Consider the following 21478-nt stretch of genomic DNA (forward strand, 5'->3'; position numbering starts at 1 on the left):
TAAAAGTGGATGCTGCCCGGCGAGGGTAACAATAGGTACCGGCCTGTGACGTGCGTTGCTGGTTGCTGGCTGCTGGCGCTGGGAAGCACCTAAAACTAAAGCTCATCAGCGTTTGGAAGACAACAGAATGGAAACTCAATTCTATGCATCACCAAACGTCCAACCGATCAACATCCGGTACAACATTACCGGTTCGGCATACCGATACATACATCTTGCCTAACCTCATATGTACCTTAGAAGAGGTAGGTACCTTACCTTACTCAGCCGTTAAAGTGCATATCCATCTTGCATCTTTTTCATCCCACGATCTACGCAAATGCGCATACTGATTTTGCGCATATTCGGACGCTGGCATAGCTTACCTATGCCATCCCGCTTACATTATTTCCGTTAACTTCTTGCTCGAGTTATCTAAGAATCTAAGCAGTTAACTACATTTGTATCAACTCAGCTATTACGTCAAATACGACAAACCAACCCTTAAACTCCCACGATAACCACCATAGTCACGCACGATAGCCAAACCATGTCGATTCACGCAACTTAGTAGATAGAGCACCACCTACCCTATTTTTCTATATATCTCTTGACCTGCTTTACGACAAAAATACGAAACCCGAGCTTCACTCAGACGTCTAGGTAGCTCCTGCACATTCATCATGTTCCCAACCTTTACCGGCTCTTCCAGGCGCCCGCGAAACGTCAACTTGAGCGGTCAGCGGAATACAAACCCTTGGGCTGCACCTAGCTGGTCACCTTCTGGCTCTGGCGCCTCAAAAACAGTAGCACAAGCACAGGTTGAACGTGAAAGGAGACAGAGAGATCGTGACGAGTTGAATGCTACTAAGAGACTGCAAAGAGTATGGAGAGGCTACAAAGGCCGACAAAGCTTTAAACAAACATGTCGAGAAGAGTTTGATGCTCTATACAACCAGCCTCAGAATGATGCCATTCCAACCAGAGTGATCAGTGCCTTACCCCTTATTCATATACTATTCGATCCATTACGAGCAGACGATCAGAAACGTTTAGATCTACTAGTTAAAGATTTGACCAGTCTAAACTCCGCTTCAAATTTGGATCTATTCAGTCCTAATTCTTGGGATAGATTAGCAGTTCTCATCGTAAGAGCTCTAGAAGGGTATGTGCATGCTCAAATCATGGCTATATACTAGTTACTCGCTTACACTTCGCGATATAGCCGACCAGCCAGTTCATCGTTAGATCTTCTCCATATTCTGGTTCTTATTGTCAGAAAAAGACCACATTCTATTACTCCCATCCTGCACCGATATTATAAGCTCATCTCCACGTACTCTCAGCGTAGCGGCCAGGAGGGCCCCAACTCGACAGGAGAACTGGATATCGTTGCTAAAGCAGTGACGGCCCCTCTTATATCATCTACACAAGGTACGTACCTAGGTAAACGGTCCAGCAAAGCTATATCTTGATCTTGATTGTTTAGGTATATTCAATTATTGGTGTAATCTGACTGCTATTAGGTGTATCCGTATTACCAGCCTACCAGGCTTTTGCGTTCTCCTTCCTCACTTCACCAAATCTTCTATCCTTCCAGCGGGACCCTACACGGATAGCAAGCTATGTAGATCTTCAACTTTTATCACAGAGTATCATAGATACTATATCAGGGCATGAGAATGTTAGTTCCCTATCAAAGGATGGTGCTCTCTGTCTCCTAGCCCACTTCATCGCTTTAAATAGGGCAGCTTCCTCCTCCTATGGGGTTAACTACCTTGAGGCCCTCTATCTCCAGCTATCCATCCTTGTTGACGATATCCGGATACGATATGACCGACACGATACCCGCAATGAGGCCGAAGGCGGTAATGGCGATACCTCCGATCATGACGATGATACCGGAGACTCTGCTCCATTATCTACTTGGGTGCTAAGTCAACTAGACTTCCTCGTAGATGAAGACGGTATCTCAGATCTGCTAAGTAGATTTACTTCGTTCGTAGCCAAGATTTGAAGTATGCGTGAGTCATATGCTAACGAAACTTAGGACCGCATTATCTCCTGACCGCCTTTCCGAAGATGCGAGTCTTCTTGCTGGCTATACATTAGTCTTGCTTAGATGTTTTCCGAGCCACAGTGATGACATCAAAATGCGACTCTTCCAGGGCGACATCTCTATAGTCAGCTCAGCTACTCCCATATCAACGCCTTCAGTTAAGTATTTCTGGCAGGCAGCTTCGAATACAAGCATAATTAGGATTATCACGCAACCTAGGACTCAGCAGCAGCCTGCGGCAATCGTTACACTTCTCCAACCAGACCATGTACGTGATAGAGAATGGAGGACTATATTGCTATTTCTAGAATTATATAACTTCCTCCTCCGGGTCACTGATGACGAAGACTTTCTACCGCCGGAAAACCAGATAATATCGCACCAAAGTCCCGCAACGTCGAGAATACGTTCAAGCGGTCTCAGTTTGAATGAGCTAAAGCAACTTATCAATTTCCTCAAGAGCCTCTCCTTTCCACTCTATTATAACCTGGCAGACATTATGCCGTCTGCAGCAAGGCCGGCTCGACTGAATAGTCTTATGGGCATCGGTTCTGCCAAGCCGACCACGCAAGAGGAAGAGCCCAAGGATACTCAATCCTCATTTGCTGGAATTATTGGGATGGACGTTTTGAGTCTGAGGGCTGCATCTACGACAACCATGCGTTCATTATACGAAAGAGATTCTCGCCGGCGTTTTCTTCCTTCGGACTTTTGGTTGATGACCTCAAAATTTGACATGGACGGATTTATATCGGCCGTCGTTTTAGAAGAACAGCAAAAAGAACAGATGGCCGAAGATGAAGATGACTCGGACGACTCGGACGAAGATGCGCTTGATACCTTTCACACATTTACAGGACAACGCCTTTCGCGGGCAGCACAACTCGAGAGGCGCCGTCGATTACGAAGGGTCCAACGAGAGCAACTGCTAGCCCAGGTTGGACCTAAGCTCGAAATTCTTCGTAATATGCCGTTTATTATCCCGTTTGAAGTTAGGGTCCAAATATTTCGCCAATTCGTATATCTTGATAAGTCAAAGCGCAGGGGTGGCCATGTTGATCCCGATCGGTGGCGTTTGTCAGTAATCTCAGGAGAAGGTGGGTTCAATGGTCCTCCTTCTGTTAGAGGCAGGGACATTCTCGGCCGCCACTCGGCCAGGGTCAAGCGTGGGCAGGTGTTTGATGACGCATACGAGCAATTCTACGCTCTCGGTGACGGATTAAAGGAACCTATCCAAATAACATTTGTTGACCAGTTTGATCAGGCTGAAGCTGGTATTGATGGCGGTGGTGTTACAAAGGAGTTCTTGATTAGCGTCACCGACGAGGCCTTCAACCCCGGTTCTGGCCGTGGCCTCTTCGCTACTAACAGTCAAAATCTGTTGTATCCGAATCCGAGTACATTTGATAATCATGCACAGCTCCTTCGTAGTCATGGGTATACAGAAAGTGATATGAGGTGGAAGGAGGCTATGGTCAATCTCGCTAGACGTTACGAGTTCCTCGGTCGGGTGGTTGGAAAATGCATGTACGAAGGCATCCTTATCGACAAAGCTTTTGCTGGCTTCTTTCTTCTTAAGTGGTCAGCATCAGGGCAGGGTTCGCTCAATGACTACCGTGCCAACCTAAACGATCTACGAGATCTAGATCCAGAGCTGTATCAAGGGCTTATCAGTCTCAAAAACTTTTCCGGCCAGGTGGTCGACCTTGCACTAGATTTTACCATTACGGATCAAGTCACAACAATCGATGGTAACACGCTTACCATTACGCGTCCTCTCTGCAAAAATGGCGAGAATATTCCTGTCACCAACACGAACCGCCCTCTCTACATATCTTATGTTGTAAACCACCGGCTCGTAGCGCAACCCTATCGACAAACTAGAGCTTTTCTTAAGGGCCTAGGATCTATCATTAACCCCTCGTGGTTGTCCATGTTTAATCAATCAGAACTTCAGAGACTTGTTGGCGGAGACAGCTCAGAGATTGACGTCGAAGATCTCCGACGTAATACTCAGTACTCAGGTCTCTACGCAGTAGGTGATGATGGGATGGAACACCCAACCGTACAGATGTTCTGGCAGGTAATGCGCGAGTTTCAGGATTCCCAGCGACGCGAGGTGCTCAAGTACGTCACGTCAACGCCAAGAGCACCATTACTAGGCTTCGCTCAATTAAGTCCTCATTTTAGCATCAGAGATGGTGGCACTGATGAAGAGAGATTACCTAGCACGAGTACCTGCGTCAATCTCCTAAAGTTGCCGCGGTATAGTTCAAAGGAGATTCTAAGAAAAAAGCTGCTCTACGCCATCCAGTCTGGAGCTGGTTTTGATTTAAGCTAATCGAATGTTAGGACTGGTGACTGGTGTAGTCAATAGGATCATGGCGCTTGAGGAAGATGGAGTGTTTGGCATCGTACTCTTTGCAGAAATGTTAGCTCAATGAACGGAATAGCTAGATACAAAATAAATAAAAACCTAACTATACATGTCTAAGCCAGCTTTCGAGTAATAATACCTCTTTGGGGATATTAAATACATTCTCGTGTGATGTGAAGCTTTCCAGGGAATATCATTCGAAGATTTCTATATAAACCTATCAAATTCGAGTCTTCATATTACCAGTATGATAAGTCTACCACCCTTTACTATATCAAAAATGCACCTACGTAAAATGATAGTGTGTCGCCGCGGCACACAAGACGGCGAATTGATCGCATAGAAAGGGTATGAGCTGTCGAATAAGAGTTATCTCCAAATGCATGCAAATAGAGGAGCATTGAATATGGTGTAGACCCCGCTTCTTGATGTCCCCTTTAGTTGGCACGGAGGAAGCTTGTCTTTAGTTATTTCTCATACTTTCAAGTTCGACTACAGATATAATTGAGGGAAAACATATCCGGGATCGCGGTTTAATTAAATATATGTATGTCCCCGATCTAATGCGAGTCTTGTAAAATATTTACCTTACTATTTTTAACCCTCGCCAATCTCATTCTTCATAACCTAGGCTCTATAGTAATATTGAGTAGAATAAGTAACTATACCTTCCTTTCAAATCAATCCAACCAAGGTTAGTCGCGATTTATTATGGCAACTCTAATCATCGGCGCTGGATGTTTCGGGGCATCGACGGCAAAATTCCTAAAAGAGGCGGACCCTAACGCCGACGTGATCTTACTCGACCAAGCGCCGTTCCCGGACCCGGCTGCGGCTGCGCACGATTTTAACAAGATCATAAGGGCAGAATATGATGACCCGATGTACATGAAGCTAGCGCTCGAGGCCAAGGATGCGTGGTCCGAGACAGATCCCGTTGTCACACCCTTCTTCCATCAGACAGGAGCACTTTGGTCTATCACAGCTGCTAGGACACAGACGCTCGTGGATAACTACGAGACTCTACTAGGCCCCGGAAAGGCACCTCTTGAAATCCTTAGCTTGGATGAGACGCGTACCCGCTTCCCACTTCTTGGGAGCTGCCGCTTCGAGGGCGGGGCTGAGCAGTGTATACTAAGTCCAGAAGCCGGGTGGGCTGACGCAGCTGGGGCACTACAAGCTGTTATTAAAGCTGCTGTTGATAGCGGTGTCCGATACGAAGTCGGCACGGCAGAGAAGCTAGAGTTCGATTCGGACGGTACATGCACTGGTGTCTCGACGACAGATGGCAGGTCGTTCTCCGCCCGACGTATCGTCGTGTCCTCAGGCGCTTACACGCCGTGGCTTCTCGCAGAGAGTGCCCCTGAAAATCCAGACCTCCACGCCGGAAACCGGATGAAAGCAGCAGCCGTATTGATGTGCTTATTCAAGGTCCCGCGCGGCGACGCCGGGCTAGACATGTTTAAAGACGCACCAGTTATCGTTCACCCCTACGGAGACTTTCCTGGTGTGTCGCTCTTAATAACAAGGATCCTACAGTGTCTATGTCTAGATTTATGAGACTACATGTTATTGTGCTAACTATAGTGGGTTACGTAGCCGAGTGTATACCACCTGGAAGTCTCGGTGGCCCCGATTTGGCGAAGTGTACGCACGAATTCCCGTACACTCGCAATGCCTACAGCGAGGCGGCGAAGCAGGAGATCTCGGTTCCACCGCTCTCAAAAAGCGACCGTATGACGTGGACACGAGACCTCCCGGACGCTTTGAAGGCAAATTCGGCAAAAGTTCGAGATATGTTCTTCGGGAACTCGGTGCAGGGTATGACTCCTGAGTCGTATCGACTTTGCTGGTAGGTTTTAGCTTTCCTCCCTAATAATTCCCAACCCCCGAAGCTTCGGGGAAATTTGGAAAGGAAAGATTTAGTTGGACTGATAGGTATGCCGATATAGGGACATCGCTACGCCAGACGAAGATTGGATTATCTCGCCACATCCGGCGTCAAAGAACCTGTATATTGCAGCCGGTGGTTCTTTTCATGGGTACAAATTTCTGCCTATTATTGGAAAGTACGTAGTTCAGATGCTTCATGGAGAGCTATCTGAGGAGCATACTAAACGGTGGGCCTGGAGTCGAGATTGTAAGTATGATTTTTATATCAGCCTTTATTTCCAGCCTTTTAAATACTTGGACGGATGAAAAATAGTAGCAGTTGTCTTTGTATTTTCGCGGATAACCAAATAAACAATTTGCTAACTTTAAGTCTTGCAGTCATCCCAATCGTAACCCCATATACTCCCCGTGGTGATTTACGAGATGTACCTGGTTATTATGAGTGACGCTACCAAGTATATATGAGAATATGATAATATAACCGGCCCCTAGCGGAGGTTGGCGAGGATGTTCAAATACATATGGAAAGAATGAGGATGTTAACATGTCTAGCCGCAGCTTGCAGCAGAGAGAATGATGTGTTATGCGTATTTTCAGATTCGAGATTTTAGTAACAGTGATTATGCTTCTGACTGAAATAATAGAGGGAATAACACAATCCGTCACCTATCAAGTAAAGCAGCTCCTATAGTCTAGTGGTTAGGACGTCGGATTCTGATTCCGAAAACATTGGTTCAATTCCAGTTAGGAGCTTCAAAATGACTCAAGTTCATTTTTTTTCTCTTTGACCCGCTTAGATGAAAAACTTTTTTTGCGTCCTATCTCATATTGAGGGCATCGTGGCCTGAGTGGAGTTGGCTTATGCTAGCTTCGGATTACCAGACTATGATAACCCACCAGAATAGTGTATAACAGATATACCGAAGCAAAGTGGATATTATATTAATAATTAGTTCAATTCTATGACTTCTATTTTGAACTAGATTTTTTATATAATACTGTGGTGTGCTTATAAGTTATTCGCCCCTTTTCTCTGGACACATCATATTATATCATACAGGATACGACAATGAATGCCATGTGATAGCTCGAGATCAATTGAGCATTTCAGTGGCATAAAATATTTACGGGTTTATTATCGCAACATTTTTTAGGCGTTAGGAACGCGACGTAGGCCGTAGTGATCTAATGAATTGGACATGCTCTCGTACACCATCGAAGGCCCATTTACTTCCACCTATAATTCTTATAGCTTGTAATAATTTCTTATTTTAATTTTCTTTAAATGGTATATCGGAAATCATTATGACCATCTATAATCTTTTTACCTTCGTCTGCACGCTTATTTTCCCATTTCAAGAGAACTATGGAGATGCAGGCGGCAACAACAGCAGCGACGCAAATTGCCATCACAGCTATTATACCAGGTATATAATCAGGGGCGTCCTGTCTTTAGGTCAGCATATGCCTATAAATTTAGGGGGGTTCCACGAACTTGTTGGCGGAAAACCAGGGACGAATAGATACCGCCAAGGCCACTAAGAGTGATCAAGACAGCCGTGGCACAGGCGCGCTTAGCATCACCACGTAAATTATTTGCCTGCCAGGCGAGGGTAGTGACCACAAGCCCATTTACCCCGGCTTCGCCTAGGAAAGTCCCGATATACCTTGGGACGGGTTGCTTGAGGAAACCCGTCATACATAAGCCGATGATTGCGACGAGACCCTGAGCGATGACAAATGGTCCTCGTAGACGCATCTTATCAGCCAGCCATGATACAAACATGCCTTCCACGACGGAAAATAGAGCTGGCGGGGCCGACAAGACGAATGCGAGCTCTTGGGAATATCCCATCCCATTACGTAGGATAAGAGGTAGGAAAAATAGGAAGGCGTAGACACCCACGGCACCAGCCGAGTACATCAACGAGAACGACCAAACTTTCCAGTCGGTTATCGTCTCGACGAAAATAGCCCAGGTGACCTTCTGGCGTTCCTCAGACCCGCGATCTTCTGCAAGACGGGCCTTTACGAAAGCGGCTTCTTCTACAGTGAGAAACTTATTGCGGTGCGAATCCGGGAAATCGACGATGATGAACCAAGCAATAATAGCCGCAACACAAGTAATAACACCCTCGATAATATAGATCCACCTCCAGCCCTTGTAAGTAGTATTTGTTTTCGAGATTTGTATGAGGCCGAGGGCAAAAATATTCGCAAACGCAGACAGCGCGGACCCCGTCATGAAGAACGTCGCCAGCCGCTTCTGGACCTCGTATCGCCTGTACCAGGAGGAAATCAGGTAGACGCATCCGGGATAGAAGCCGGCTTCGAATACGCCGAGGAAGGATCTCAGCACGGCCAACGCGACCCAGTTGTCGAGAAACCCGATGCCCATCGACACCAGGCCCCAGGCGAAGACGATCAGCGAAAGCCAGTTGGCGGCGCCCACGCGGTGGATGATCATGTTGCTCGGCAGCTCGAAGATCATGTAGCCGATGAAGAAGACGAGGAGCGCGACGGAGGCGCGGTTCCCGACGTTGAGACCGACGTCTTCGTCGAGACCCGAGATGCGCGCTACGGAGATGTTGCTCCTGTCGACCATGGCGATGGTGTACAGCGCGCCGAGGATAGGTAGCAGCCGGATGTCGATCTTGCGGAGGACCCTCTTCTCGAATTTCGAGTCGTGGGTAACTCCATCCGGGGAGGACGGCGAGACAGAGTGCTCATTATCGCACTTCTCGTGCAGCGAGACCGAGGCTTCCTTTTCTTCCATCATGGAAGAATTATAGTGGTTACCGGGAAGGAAGCTTCCAAGAAATAATGTCCTGGTTATACCCTGTCTTTTATTGTTGCTCCTCGGGTCTTTGTTAGTCGGGAACTTGGAGGAATGTGGAGGGACTGTGGGGTAAAAGCTGGGGTAAGGGGGTGCTGGTCAATACCATGGTCACGATCTTCCGGCAAGTGTCTGTTCTGGGTATACCGCGAGCGAGCTAGTATTCCACGATACCCAAGTAAGCTGCAATTCCGCGGCTAGGGAGGATGGTAACGCGTATGGCTAGATGTTAACATGGACGGTTTTGAGGAGGATGGTTTGTTCTTTACAGCCGGGGTTATCGTGTGCTTGTAGGTTTTTATAATACCTAGATTGATATTATTATTATTAATGGATGGACCAACACTTTACTAGAGGGATGGGCGCTAATAACCTACCGACGAAGTAGGATATAATCGTTCCCAAGAAAAAAAATTGATTGAACTGAGCAGGCTATATATCTGTCGTCTCTTCACCTTTGTTAGCCCGTATGATCGTAGGGTTATCCGGGTGCCATCGGATCTCAAGGCTCGGTGGCTCTCCTGGAGTTATTGTCTTGGAAGACACGCATATTAATAACTATAGAACTATCGCCAAAAGGCTATTGGTTCCGTGTTGTGATTTTGCTGGGTTAAAGAAAGCACTCGATTCCATCGTCCAAAAAAGCAAGTAACCTAGTACTTTAATGTATGTCCTAGACATCAGCAAGTCTAGCAGAGTCAAACTATCTGACGTTTAGCAAAATCTTCTTATTTATAATGATCCGGGTTGGACGAACTTTAAGCTGGTATGCGATCCAATTGTTACGAATGGCAAGGTATCTACATATTTACTGTAGGTGTTTTGCGAGAGCCACATATGTGTCGATAGTTGAGTGCTACAAGTCTGTTATCCCTATGGTTCCTGTGGTTCTGAGCGTTGAACTTTTATTCGCTACTTACTAGGTGTGGAAATACTCGTGCTACCTCGAAGTTGACTTTAATCTCCTCGTGAATATCAGTATAGTGTTGACTTGTGCTAGTATATCCTGCTCAATCGCGTAAATGAGCTCTACTTAACTTTCGGGTCCGTGGGATCAAGGTGATGCATTGTAAACTCACTTTAATACTCCGAACAGTATGACTCCATGATCCTGAGTTCCAAGAAAGACGGCAGAAGGTGGGCTAACGCATTCCATAGTGCGAAGCTTATAAACTGCGTAAGGCAGGCTCGCTCATATTTATCCTTATTACCTTGCAATGTTCAAACAATCTATCTACGTCCTTAAGGAGGTCCATATTCAACAATTAGAATATCGTCTTATAAAAATCGAGTGTCAATGTAGAGATCCGGTAACTAAAACAACGCCGTCAGAGTCACTTCTAGCTGCTAGTCGTATTTCTAATGAAGACAAGCTTCAAGTCTCTTCGTTGGCTTCTATAAATGGCTTATTCCAAGGTAGCCCTTATTTCGCTACGTTGTCGGCCGAAGCAAGCAAGGCTTTGCAAATGTCTGCCTTTTCGGGAACCTTGTATTTAGTACACAAGTTAGCAAAATTATTCAGCCATCTCGATGACCACGGTGGCGGTGGCACATCGTCTATCCACAATTCGGCATGCCAGCATCATATTTGTCTTAAAGAAGGGCAAGGTTTAAGAGACTTGTACTATGAGATATTTCTGACACGGTTGTTCAATATCCCCTAAACTTGGGCTAGCGATATCTCAGTATCACTAATCGGTTTTTCATTTTCTCATTTTCTTGATTTTATTATCAAGGATTAACCGTAGGGGTTGCGATTCCAGGTAGATGTGGATTCAGGATAACGCATACATACTACGAAGAGAGGATCGCGCAGGCTATTCAAACTGTACGCGAATGCTTGCTGTTTCTCCGGGCGGCTGCAGAATATAAGATTACCAAGTCTGGGCCATATATATCCTCGGGTATGTCACTGTATTAAGTCAACTGTGTAGCGCACTAGCACTTGAAGACACCTAGGAAATTACGTAGAATAGCCAGGCTCAAAAGTGAAAGACCGTACCCGACAATAAATACGGCTTGGTGGTGTTACGAGTAATAACTGGATCTGGATGGATGTGAAGTCATCGTGAAATATATTAACCTCTGTACGACCTATCTGAAAATAACGAGTCACGGTTGATAGGAAATGACCTCCCTAACACAACTCTGCAAGTAGATAGGTAGTCTATGACAAACAACTATTCCCCATGGGTATGTGTGATTCGTCAATCACACATCCAGTATATTCCAGCCCCGGAAGCCCTTTGGACCTGCATAGTTCTATTATCTGTCTAACCATAGACAAGCTTGAAGATGTCGTTGTGGACGTAGTACTGAGCGTTGTCGGGGACCAGGTAGAACGATTGGGTATAGCTCATGGGTCGTTGTTCCTCGTCCACCTAATTATATAGGTTAGGCTTTGAGCAAAAGGTTAGATAGAATATGTATATAGACGAACCAGAAGCTGACCGGTCACGAGGACCAGAATGTGGCCGGGAGCGACACCGGGCTGGAGATCAATGGTGGAAACCTGGTGCTTGATCTGCTGGAACGGTAGGCCCTAGAATAGACGGTAAGCTATCTTCTTGAAAATATCATACTATTGATTGAGTTACCTGTAGCTTCTCGATGATGGAGGGAGTGCCCTTGAAAGAGGCGGACTCGAAAGTCAGCATGGAAGCCTCACGCTGTAGAATTATTAGTTTACGTCTTATTGATATGGAGAGATACTCGAGAATGCGCATACATAAAGGCTTGCTAGACCGGCTCGGTTTTGGTCGAACTGGTTATAGTAGTACTGGACGAACATAGCTAAATAGAAAGTAGGTGTTAGTTCAGTAGGCAGAAATGCTTGTGAGTCGCAAGAGGCGTTCGAAGAGACACATACTCGCGACTTCTTCCGGATCTATTCAACATGTTAGTGAATGGACTCTGAAGCCCTCGTGTTCTACCAAATAGGCTGGGCTTGTTGGGCAGTAACATGAGGCGTTTCACGAAGGGTACCACTTACTTTGAGCCATCTTGGAAATTGGAAGGGGTAATAGCTGGTCGACGTAATAAAAGAGTGATCAGAGGTTTATCGAGTATTCCTTACGAAATATGGCGATTAGCTTGAGAATATTTCGAACCAAGAATGACGAAGTTCTTGGGGAGTAAGGGAAAGAAATTTATTGTTGTTGTTAAAACGATGGTTACGAGATAGAGAAAAGAAGTGAGGCCATTCAGGTCTGGAGGGGCATTTTTAGAAGACGTCTCCACTTACTTTATGCGAGCTAAAGTTGTTTGGATATTCACGGTGGCTTATGTTGGCTGGCTTACGCTGGTGCTGGTGCTGGTGCTGGCGGGGTAAATTTTATTATTTTTTTAGGTACCTAAAGTAGGTACCCAAGTACGATCTTTTTTTCGTGAAGCGTTAGGCAATTATCGTTATCGGTTGATCGGTTGATTATGTAACGCATTAAATATCAAATTTTCTGTATGTACCTTATACACATGCAGGTGCGTGTATGTGGGTCTCTTATGACTGTGACGTCGAAATGCTACCTTGTTGCCCCCAAATTGGAAGTACCTACCTAAACAACAGGGTAGAAAGAATTGAATGGACTTGGGTCTAGTTATTTAGTGAATTTACCAATGTGTATAAACTTTTCGAGTCACAATATCCTTAAACTTGCACTTGTAGAATAGCCCATCATCTACTCATCTACTCATCTGTACATATCATCTGCACATATTGCACTACACCGGTCACCTTTGTGGTCACTTCTCTGAAAGCATGAATTTTAATAGTTACCATCTATTTATTATATGGCCCGAGTAGCAATCTCTAGTTACCTATAAAAGTTTATAACATATCATATATCAATTAATAATGGCGTCGAACAAAGAGAAACACAAGAATGCCGTTTCATCCGAAGAGAATTCCTCCAAGAATCCACATGCTGATGGCGGCTTCTCTCGTCTTTTGCATCGTCATAGCCCTACCCCAGGGCGCCATGTTCGCGATTCTTCGACGAATTCTCTAGATAGGATATTTGACACTCGTACTGAAACCCCTCAGATCTCTCACCATCCAGCCCTTCAGAGGTCTATGACCTTGGAGGATAAACATTATGCAAATGATTCTTACGGAGTCACTGAACTGCGTGATGGTTTCTTCGATGCCATCTTCCTCCCCCCCGAGGAAGTTGACTCTCAAGACCTCATAAAGCAGGCTGAGTTGACCCTTCCATATGCCTTGCGGAAAAGAGACCCCCTATCTGTGCGCAATTTTCTACCCAAGCAATGGCACGAAGTAAAAGGGGTTATTCGTCGTGTCATTACCACGAGAGCTGGTATTAGACTGCTCAAGTCATTTCTTGCTTTCTTCATAGCATATATACTATGCCTCATCCCTCGTGTTCAAGCTAGATTAGGCCGTTACAGTTATATCATAGTCATATCGACCATACTCAACCATCCCGGGAGGACCTTAGGAGCTCAAGTCGACGGGACTATTCTAACGATAATAGGTACGGCAACTGGGTTAGGATGGGGAGCGTTTGGGTTATGGGTATCTACCGCCACAGCAACGGCGCGTGTTGGATATGGCGGTGTCCTCGCTGTCTTCCTTTTCATATATATCTTTGCTATCGCTTGCCTTCGTTCGTACTATATTCGCACATACCAAGCCATCATATGTGCTGGGATATCGATCTGTTACACATGTCTAGCAGAGGTATCGGGCAGCGAGGTCTCCTGGTCTAAGCTTCTCGCTTACGGCATTCCTTGGGTTCTAGGGCAGGCCATCTCTCTTGTTATATGTTGCGTAGTGGCCCCGGATGCTGGTGCCCGTCCGTTGGCTGTAGCTCTCCATCAAGCGTTTGCTGTCATGCTAGTAATCCTTCCCTTCCCATCCAAAATTTCAATAGCTAATCATTTTCAAGGATGGTCTTGGGTTAACCCGACTAGAAAGCATTAGGACGCGGCGAAGATTAACACAAACATTTGTAAGTATTTCACAAGCGTATAGGGATCTCGTGATCGACTTTTCTATCACGCTTTTTGACCCAAAAGACGTGTTGGCGCTTCGTAATCTCATCCAAGGCGTTATTCGTGCGCTACTTAGCTTGAATGGCGAAACAAGAATCCTTGATGAGTTAGATGACTCCTCTTCGGATAGGCTAAGTCGGGAACGGCCTATACTAGATGAATTCGTTTTAAATATGGGAGAAAAATGCCACGACACGGAAAGTGAGGAGCAAAATAAGCTCGCTAAATTTGTTGCTAGCAACTTAGCCGAGCCGACAGAGAGACTCCTTTTGTCTATGGAGACCGCTTTGCAAAGCTGCGACGCCATTTTGATGGAGATGTGCGGTCATCGACAATATCTCGGTCCTCCGAAGAGTGTGTCGAGCGATATTCCGGGCTCCCTGGTAAAGCTGCGTAGGCGTATCATAGCTTTCAGCGAGTGTCAAGACAGTGTATTGGCTAGCGGTAGGTTGCCCCCTACATATGCGAAGTCCCCAGAGGTCGTTAGACTCTTCACATACTGTCGGCCTGTTCACCAAGCGGCAACAGCAATTGAGGCATTGCTAGTAAAAGTCAACGAGATGCAACAGAGGAGATCGAAATATCCAAAGTTTCATGGCCCGTCTTATCCTTTCTGGAAGGCAATGCACCGCACAAATGCCCAAGTTCGACATGATCGAGGTGGCTTAACAGCAGGTTCGTACTTTAAAAGCTTCAGCGACATAGCAGCGATCATCCAAAAGATCAAATCCAGAGACTTCCAGCCTTTACCGAGAGAGGACGATGATGACGCTAGTAAAGACCACGATACTTTGTATGCTACAATGACGGCCAGTGAGCCTGAGGACGAATGGAGTACGAAAAGAAATCGCATGCGACAGCAAATCTGGAGGGTTCTACATCGACTACAGGGCTTTGAGACGCGGTTTGGGCTTAAAACCGCAGCGATAACTTCGTTATTGTCCATACCTGCTTGGATCTATCGAGCTAACGGGTGGTGGGATGGCGATGAAGTCTGGTGGGGAGTTGTAATGGCTTGGCTTATTATGGGACCTCGGTGAGTAGAAATATCTCTCTTCATCAACTTAAGCCCATAGACGAATTCTGACTCCTACAGTACTGGCGGTAATATTCAGGACTTGATAACGCGAGTGTTATGTGCTGTCCTTGGTTCTCTTTGGGCGGGCCTATCGTACGCGGCTGGCGATGGCAATCCGTACGTCATGGCAGTGTTTGCTGTTATATTCATGCTTCCCATGATTTACAGGTATACACAGAGCACGCATCCAGTAAGTATTTACACGATTTCTGTGAAATTCGACATTTGCCTAATGCGCTGTAGAGATCTGGACTTGTAGGATGCATATCGTTTACGGTCGTGTCTCTAGCAGAAGTCGCCGCCCAAGGCAAGCCCTCTCCAGCTACAATTGCTGCAACACACGGAGTCGCTATGATAGTTGGTGTTGTGGCCTCCATTACTGTTAATTGGGTTCTATGGCCGTTTGTTGCTCGTCACGATCTTCGAAAGGCCACAGCTACTATGATGTTTTATTGTAGTATCCTGTATAGAAGTAAGTTATACTGGGTACGTGCGAAAGATCCAATTTAACCTCTAATATATATATACAGGCATCGTATCAAGATATGTGTATTATGAAGAGGGAAATGAACCTACTAAAGAAGATATACGAGCTTCTGAGATACTCGAGGGACGCTTACGTGAAGGGTTCGTGAGATTAAGACAACTACTAGTAAGCTTATCACCTTCCATATAGTCATGCAAAACCAACCGATTAATGGCAACCAGGGCCTCACGCGTCATGAGATACGCTTGCGAGCTCCTTTCGATCCTTTACCGTACTCCGCACTCATTGATGCCTGTGAGCACTTCTTCGAGTATATAGTCACGGCCCGTCAGGCATCCTTATTTTACCACCCGCATTTCATCAGAGATAATACCGAGTTCGCTGCAGACTTGCTAGGTCATAGGAGAGACGCAATCGCAACCATCTTGACCAATCTTTATGTTCTCTCAGGTGCCCTTCGGGCAGATAGAAAAGTACCCGTAAGTCCAAAGAAAAGCACGATAAATCTGTTTAGCGAAGCTTATAAACTGATCGTGACAGAAATACTTGCCGAGTGCTGCAGCCACACGAAAGCAGCTGTTAGACCGAATGGGGGTTCTAGAGGCCGAGCTTGCGGCAAGCGGAAGACTTAGTGTGGATGAAAAATTAGAAGGGAGAAAATGGGCTCAGATATACAGCTATTCGTATAATGAAAGTTTGACGGGCTGTGTCGAGCAGCTAGAGGAACTTGAGAAGTATACAAAGGCCATTGTTGGCGAACAGGGGTGAGTTGGTTCTGTTTTCTTTGGCTGCTGACTACCCCGCAAGTATATGTCTTTAGGGGGCTAACAGGAGTGTTTTAGGTTCGATTGCCCATATACGGATGAAGATGGGCTAATGGAATGAATATCCTCTCCTTATTTGTGATCACATATACTTTATACCTTTGCTAGCTCTGGTTATGGCGATTACGAAGCCTTTGGCATCGACTTACAAGTCTCTTATGGATGATTTAGGTATGATGTCTGGAGTTAGGCGGATGATGTGAATGGCCAGTATTATACGAACTGAACACTTATATGAGATATGATGCTATGATGGTGGCAAGACGATAGGATCTAGAAGATAATAATGAAGCTACCTGGCATGCTGTTGATCATTTATTTCATTTTGAAGAATTTATATCTCCACTGCGGTTTAGGTAAGTCTTCTTTTGTATAATATACATATCCAATTCCTACTCTCCTCGAAACGCCCCTATGCGTAGTCAGACCCAAAAAGATCGATTGCGCATCTGTGCTTCTAGTAACATCAGCAGCGACGATAGGAACGAGCTCGTCTATTAGTTCGTCTCCATCGTCGAATCTGAACTCCCCCGAATGGCCGGATACGTCTAATTCTCCAACGAGACTACCTGGTGCAATCGTCACATGAAATTGTCGGGCTGCTACATATGGCGCGAAGAACCCAAGCTCGCCGCAACTCAGCCTATGAAACACTTTTATACTTTTTCCCGATGAGCCGTCTAGTAACGCCTTGACATCTATTCCAATACGAGACTGAAGATAATCTTTAGTGCGGGCAACTTCCTTCTCACCATGTTCGCTGGTTGTATCGCAGTCTTGGCCTTCGCATGTGGTTTTCCAAACACCCGTAGTCCAATGCTTCAGTTTTGAGCCCCCGTAATACCAACGTACGATAGGGACATGCAAGCGTACGCGCTTAACAGGAGCTTGTGATATTTTCCTAGGCAACCAGTGATTATCTGCGAAGACAAATTCGACTGGGCCGACCCAAGAAACCCTATTATCTCCTACATTAGCTAAATTGACGTTCGCTCACTTGATTAGCATAGCAGATAACAAATGAACACACACATACCATGACCACGACGAGAATTTTTCAGTCGACTTCCCTGTTAGTCCGCTAGTTCTGCACGGCCGCCTCTCTGCCCCGTGTACGGGAAACCAGAGTAGTGCTCGGTAAAGCAGGTGAGAAGGGATGGCCTGCGCCTGACGAATGGTTAAATTTTCCAAAGGGGCGCTTCTGGTGATCTCGGACCTGTTGAAGATACCCTCAAACGCGTTAAAGATATCATAAGGGTAGGTGAGATGTTTTCGGGTGTATTCCTGCACCGCAATTTGATAGGTTTGCGCATCCAATTCCCTACCACACGTACCCCCTAAATAATGATACGGTGTTGGGTCGAGATCGCGTCTCAGATTTCTGTTCCACCATGGCGGCCCTGTCCTAACCTCAATTTTCACCTCTTTATTAACTGTTCCTTTTACTGCATAATCATAACCCTCTCTGCGTTGGCATTCGCTACAGTTAAAAAAGAGCTCGTCTGCGGTAAAGTACAGGCAACGTTGCGATAGAGACTGTTCCTGAAACGTCCAACCGCGTGTGTTCCAAGTTTCTCTTCGAACCTCCTCACAAAGTGATGACAAGCAAACTGACAGGTTAAGAACCGTCCCCTCCGAATTTATTACAGTGACCGGTTTAATAGGACGTCCCGCCCGAGGGCTAATGCCGCTTAATCCAGCGTCTGAGTTTTTGCCCGCTGCGGCGATAATAGTCATAGCCGCAGAGTTATATATATCGCCCATTCTTGCGATAAGTCGATCCCTATCCTTACGGTCGTCCTGGATGATGCATAGGGTATCAACCCACAGATATCGCATCCCGATTCGTCGCGTGAATTCCATGGCATCTCTAACTGTCCGAGGAATCCGCCCTGCTAATCGCGATTTTATCCCTGATTCGGACAGGCTTTTATCAGCCTTCATATATTTTATATTTTCTCGGAGTGTTACGAGGATAGGAGTTGTTTCCCTGTCCTTGTCTCCTGAACAGAGGATGGTAGGAGTATCACCCCAAACGTATGATAAGGCAACATAACCACATCTTTTATCTTTCTCTACTATGCATTCCCTATCCACGTCAATAAGACGAAAGGGCGACTGAGGTTGAAAAAGGTCGTTATCAACGTTTTGCTCTCTATACGGTCTAGAATGCTGGTGTCTCTGGCACTCGTCGAGCCAGTCCTTTACAAGTGCGATATCGATATGCTTTCCAATCTCTCGACGCGGGAGGTAGTTTACCTCTGATCCGTTATTCGGTAGAGATTCGATCTCCGCAATGATAAACCCCGTCTTTGCCCTATCAACCTGTCTCAACGGCCTTTGGTTGTGGTGGAATTTTGGGGGCTCCTGATTAGTTGCCAACAGAATCCTTGGATGGGGATGCCGTGTGTAGCCGTCTTCCTGGACGGACAATGGACTCCGACTCTGGATGAAGAGTTCGCATTTCCTAGCTAGACCCCTATCTGATGTTCCCCAGGCGCGGTCAACCGCTTCGGAGATGAGGCTACAGAACGGACAGTCAGGGTCGTCATATTCTGAAATCCAGCCAATAGCTTGTTGGCTAGTTTCGTCGCAAAGCAGCACGTCCAACTCTAACCTCTCGCAGGTGCTGCATAAGCGGTATTTAGGTCGCGACCTTTCTGATAGTGGCTTGTAAGAACATTCCATAATATCAGTCAAATCATAATAATTCCGTTGATTATATATTCATGATGTTCCATAGCATATAGTCCTGCTAGCAACTCATTATACATTTTTCTCTAAATGTGCCGCGTATTCGCTTGTCGTTGGGCACCTAAGCACGTTTGCAATGCCCAGTAAGGTGGCAATAACGACCTCAGCTGAAAAGCAGAACAGCCGGAAAATCTAATACCATGATAGAAATTAACTAATCATGATTGACCACATTTCGGAATACAATAATTCCACCGGTGAAATCCCCACAACTATCATTTAATAGGCACAGAAATCGAGAAGTATAAATTCAAGCTCACCACTTGTTGTGTAAATGTAGAAACTCGCCGATCAAATATTTCTCAGGAAAACCATACAAGTCGTCATAAAACCGCCGCTATAAATCCCCGAGTAAATACATCAGCGGCGATGGGCCGCTTCCGAAGATATGCAAAGGCTTTGAGAACTAAGCTCTCTCAAAAGTTCAATGATACACAGTCTGCCTTGAGTGCTTTGAGTACGCGGAGCACAGAGGCCGTGGAAGAAGCCGTAAGCTCAGGTAGTTCTGGCGATAGTAATGTAAATCACTTGAGGCATTTTAGGCATTCGGATTCATCAGAGGAAGAGACTACAAGCACAGAGGATGACTTTGAGTCTGCTCCTTCACTTCCAGAAACACCCGCGCAGTTCCTTTCATACCTTGACCAGAATCCCGAGACTCCAACGCGCGCGCTCTTACAGCCGTACCTAACTTACGAAAAGTGGCTACGCTATGAGTTCGTCCGTCCAAACGCAGAGATCGATTGTCTCTCGAATATTGTTCCAGTTTACAATGGGCAAGAGAGCTTGTTTAGGATTCGCACAATAGATTACGAGTTAGCTGATAAAATCCGGTATTTGATGCCGTTAGAAAGCTACGAGCGAGAGGAGGATAAAAGCCTCGCAATCGCCGCGTCTTTGGAGGAATATCAAGATAACTTTGACGGTTTCACTCGAGGTTAGTCGATGCAGTCATTCATTCATCTATAACAGCAAAGCTCCTTGATCTCTCATCACAAATACTATAGGCATGTTGGCTGGTTTAGATTGGTCTAACCTTGTGGTGGCTGGGTCCTCCGCGCTCCTCCCCCTATTATCCCGTCGCGTAGACGTGGACCTACAAGATAACTCAGCAGTAGAAACGCCGGCCGAAACTTACTATCAGTATTTAATAACCAACCCCCCCCCCCCTTTTACAGCTTCACCGGTGTTGTATCTACCTATCTATGAGCGGAGGACACTAATTTAGTTTTCTAGACATACCGCAAGCACGAGCGATATCGACATATTCTTGTACGGAATCGACAATGAAGATATAGCTATCAGGCGTATCATTGAGGTAGAAAATTTGGTGCGGAAGAACCAGCATATGTTACCTGATAAAGGCCTAACGTTGCGGTCGGAGAACGCCATCACGTTCATCGCGCCTAGGTGGCCATACCGTCACGTTCAGGTAACAAGACCAAATTTACTTTGCATCTACTCTTCGTTTGCTCTTGGGAGAAACAATATCCAATAAGGTTATCAATTAACCAGTAATTATCAGATCATTCTTAGACTTTATAAGTCGATTAGTGAAATACTGACAGGTTTCGACGTGGATTGTTCCTGTGTTGCATTTGATGGAAAACAGGTGTATTCTAATCCAAGGGGAGTCACGGCGATTGCGACGCGCACCAACACTATCGACCTAAGTCGACGGAGCCCGTGTATGTATTTCCATCCCTACTCCATGCCCTCACATTGAAATGATTCTATCTCTTCTCCTTACTAAATGAAATATAACTAGCTTATGAGAATCGTCTGTGGAAATATCGTCATCATAACTTCGAAGTATATTGGGACGCACTCGAGCGATCACGAGTCAGGAGTATAAATATTGAGCCTGATAATTACGAGCATCGAAATCTCACCGGACTCGCTAGATTGATATTTTCCGAAGGGGTGCTCAAGAATATTCGCAACGAATGGAGGTTACACTCAAATCTGAAGAAGCTCGATGATGGCAGAGACCCGAGTCTAGTGATAGAAACGACGAGCGGTTACGCTAACCATGAAATTCCATACGGCGTGCGACTTACCGCCAAAAAGTATGTCAAGTAACAAATTTCATTATCCATCGGCTACATCATATAGTGCTAGAAGACCTGACAGAGCACCAGTGTCCGTTCGACTGTTATTAGTTCTGCGAGAGCACCA

General features: G+C 45.8%; 5 protein-coding genes across 5 annotated transcripts; 3 read left to right on the top strand and 2 right to left on the bottom strand.

The window, feature by feature from the left end:
* Nucleotides 1-662: 662 nt before the first annotated feature.
* Nucleotides 663-4379, top strand: GL218_07368 (uncharacterized protein; the record flags this gene model as incomplete). Its single annotated transcript, XM_033584119.1, has 4 exons — nucleotides 663-1144; nucleotides 1205-1413; nucleotides 1506-1977; nucleotides 2030-4379. The coding sequence occupies 4 exons, from the start codon at nucleotides 663-665 to the stop codon at nucleotides 4377-4379; spliced, it is 3513 nt and encodes a 1170-aa protein (XP_033432494.1).
* A 747-nt stretch (nucleotides 4380-5126) lies between these two features.
* GL218_07369 (L-saccharopine oxidase) lies at nucleotides 5127-6271 on the top strand (the record flags this gene model as incomplete). Its single annotated transcript, XM_033584120.1, has 2 exons — nucleotides 5127-5922; nucleotides 6015-6271. The coding sequence occupies 2 exons, from the start codon at nucleotides 5127-5129 to the stop codon at nucleotides 6269-6271; spliced, it is 1053 nt and encodes a 350-aa protein (XP_033432495.1).
* Nucleotides 6272-7589: 1318 nt separating this feature from the next.
* On the bottom strand, nucleotides 7590-9084 carry GL218_07370 (putative transporter C11D3.18C; the record flags this gene model as incomplete). The annotated part of the gene is made up of 2 exons (XM_033584121.1): nucleotides 7590-7754; nucleotides 7804-9084. The coding sequence occupies 2 exons, from the start codon at nucleotides 9082-9084 to the stop codon at nucleotides 7590-7592; spliced, it is 1446 nt and encodes a 481-aa protein (XP_033432724.1).
* Nucleotides 9085-11417: 2333 nt separating this feature from the next.
* On the bottom strand, nucleotides 11418-12146 carry GL218_07371 (Nuclear transport factor 2; the record flags this gene model as incomplete). The annotated part of the gene is made up of 6 exons (XM_033584122.1): nucleotides 11418-11525; nucleotides 11585-11686; nucleotides 11742-11813; nucleotides 11873-11937; nucleotides 12014-12031; nucleotides 12137-12146. 6 exons carry the CDS (start codon nucleotides 12144-12146, stop codon nucleotides 11418-11420), a joined length of 375 nt encoding a protein of 124 aa, XP_033432723.1.
* Nucleotides 12147-14780: 2634 nt separating this feature from the next.
* Nucleotides 14781-20242, top strand: GL218_07372 (Protein BRE4; the record flags this gene model as incomplete). The annotated part of the gene is made up of 7 exons (XM_033584123.1): nucleotides 14781-15193; nucleotides 15254-15425; nucleotides 15479-15707; nucleotides 15766-15887; nucleotides 15944-16201; nucleotides 16263-16486; nucleotides 19843-20242. 7 exons carry the CDS (start codon nucleotides 14781-14783, stop codon nucleotides 20240-20242), a joined length of 1818 nt encoding a protein of 605 aa, XP_033432722.1.
* Nucleotides 20243-21478: the final 1236 nt, after the last annotated feature.

Source organism: Daldinia childiae, assembly GCF_008694065.1.
Source record: "Daldinia childiae strain JS-1345 chromosome Unknown Scaffold9, whole genome shotgun sequence".
NCBI lineage: Eukaryota > Fungi > Ascomycota > Sordariomycetes > Xylariales > Hypoxylaceae > Daldinia > Daldinia childiae.